General features: G+C 64.6%; 1 protein-coding gene across 1 annotated transcript in view; it reads right to left on the bottom strand.

Moving 5' to 3' along the window:
* Positions 1-3: 3 nt before the first annotated feature.
* The window catches only part of PLVAP (plasmalemma vesicle associated protein), a gene marked incomplete at its 3' end in the record, with an annotated part of 2,123 nt that continues 1,053 nt past the window's right edge, over positions 4-1,073 (bottom strand). Inside the window, exons 2-3 of the mRNA XM_029961395.1 lie at positions 742-820; positions 4-527 (exon numbers count right to left, since the gene is read on the bottom strand). Of these exons, the coding sequence (XP_029817255.1) occupies positions 4-527; positions 742-820 (603 nt within the window). The remainder of the gene's footprint in view (positions 528-741; positions 821-1,073) is intronic.

Raw genomic sequence — 1,073 nt, 5'->3', positions numbered from 1 at the left:
CTTGTCCTCCAGCTCCTTGGCCTGCCGCTCCTTGTCCTCCTGCAGCCTCTTCCTCTCCTCCTGCCCGTCCCTCACCTGCTTCTCCACGGCCTGGAGGCGCTGCCGGAGCTCCTGCAGCTGCCTGCTGGAGGCGATGCGACACTGCTCCACGCTCACCTCGCAGGTGCTCCTCCTGACGTACATGGTGTCGCGGTCCTGCTGCCAGCGGAACAGCCCCTCGGCGTCCTCCCGGAGCTGCTGCAGCTTGTTCTCGGCCTCGCTGCAGCGGTACTGCTTCACCAGGCCCGCCACCCGCTGCAGGTTCTCGTTGATGTCGTTCTTCAGGGTCCTGCTCTCGTGCCTCAGCAGCTCCAGCTCGGTTTTGGTGAAGTCCCAGCTGGTCCTGTTGGTCCTCAGGTCCTCCTGGCACCTCTCGTGCTCCTGGCTGGTTTTGGCCAGCGTGGTTTGCGTTTTCTGGTAGTTTTCCTGCAGCTCCTTCTTGGACAGGGTGATCTGGTCCAGCTGCCTCTGCAGCTGCAGCTTGTCGGCTGCGAGGGGAGCGGGGACGGGGTGGGTGTCCCCCAGTGCCACCCCCTGTCCCAGCCTGACACCCCTGCCTGCAGCAGGGATGGGGAAGGGCTTCCCCTGCCCGGGTCCCTGGGGGGTGCTGGGGGTCCCCAGGAGGGTGGGAAGCGGGTGCTGGGGGTCCCCAGGAGGGTGGGAAGGGGATACCTGGGATTTGGGGACGGGGGTCTCTCTTACCGTTGCACGAGGTGTTGATGAGGCTGGTGGTAATTTGGCACTCGGCCAACTTCATCTTGATGTACATGAACTCCTGCAGCTGAGGGGGGGAGGAAGAGGAGGAGGAGGAGGAGGAGGAGGAGGGTCAGAGCATCCTGCAAGGACCACCCCCACCCCCACCCTGGCATCACCTCGTGGGCGCTGGGAGAGCACTGGGGGCTGGGGAGGAGGAAGAGGAGGAAAAGGATGGGAGGGGGGTCAGAGCATCCCACAAAGACATCCCTGAGGTATCACCTCATCCCTCTGGACACTGGTGAGAGCATCGGGGACGGGACAGGGACAGGGACAGGGAC

This window comes from Manacus vitellinus, unplaced genomic scaffold (genome assembly GCF_001715985.3).
Source record: "Manacus vitellinus isolate BGI_N305 unplaced genomic scaffold, ASM171598v3 scaffold_334_pilon, whole genome shotgun sequence".
Lineage (NCBI taxonomy): Eukaryota > Metazoa > Chordata > Aves > Passeriformes > Pipridae > Manacus > Manacus vitellinus.
Note: the sequence above shows the minus strand (reverse complement) of the source record. Positions and strands in the feature narration are given on the sequence as shown.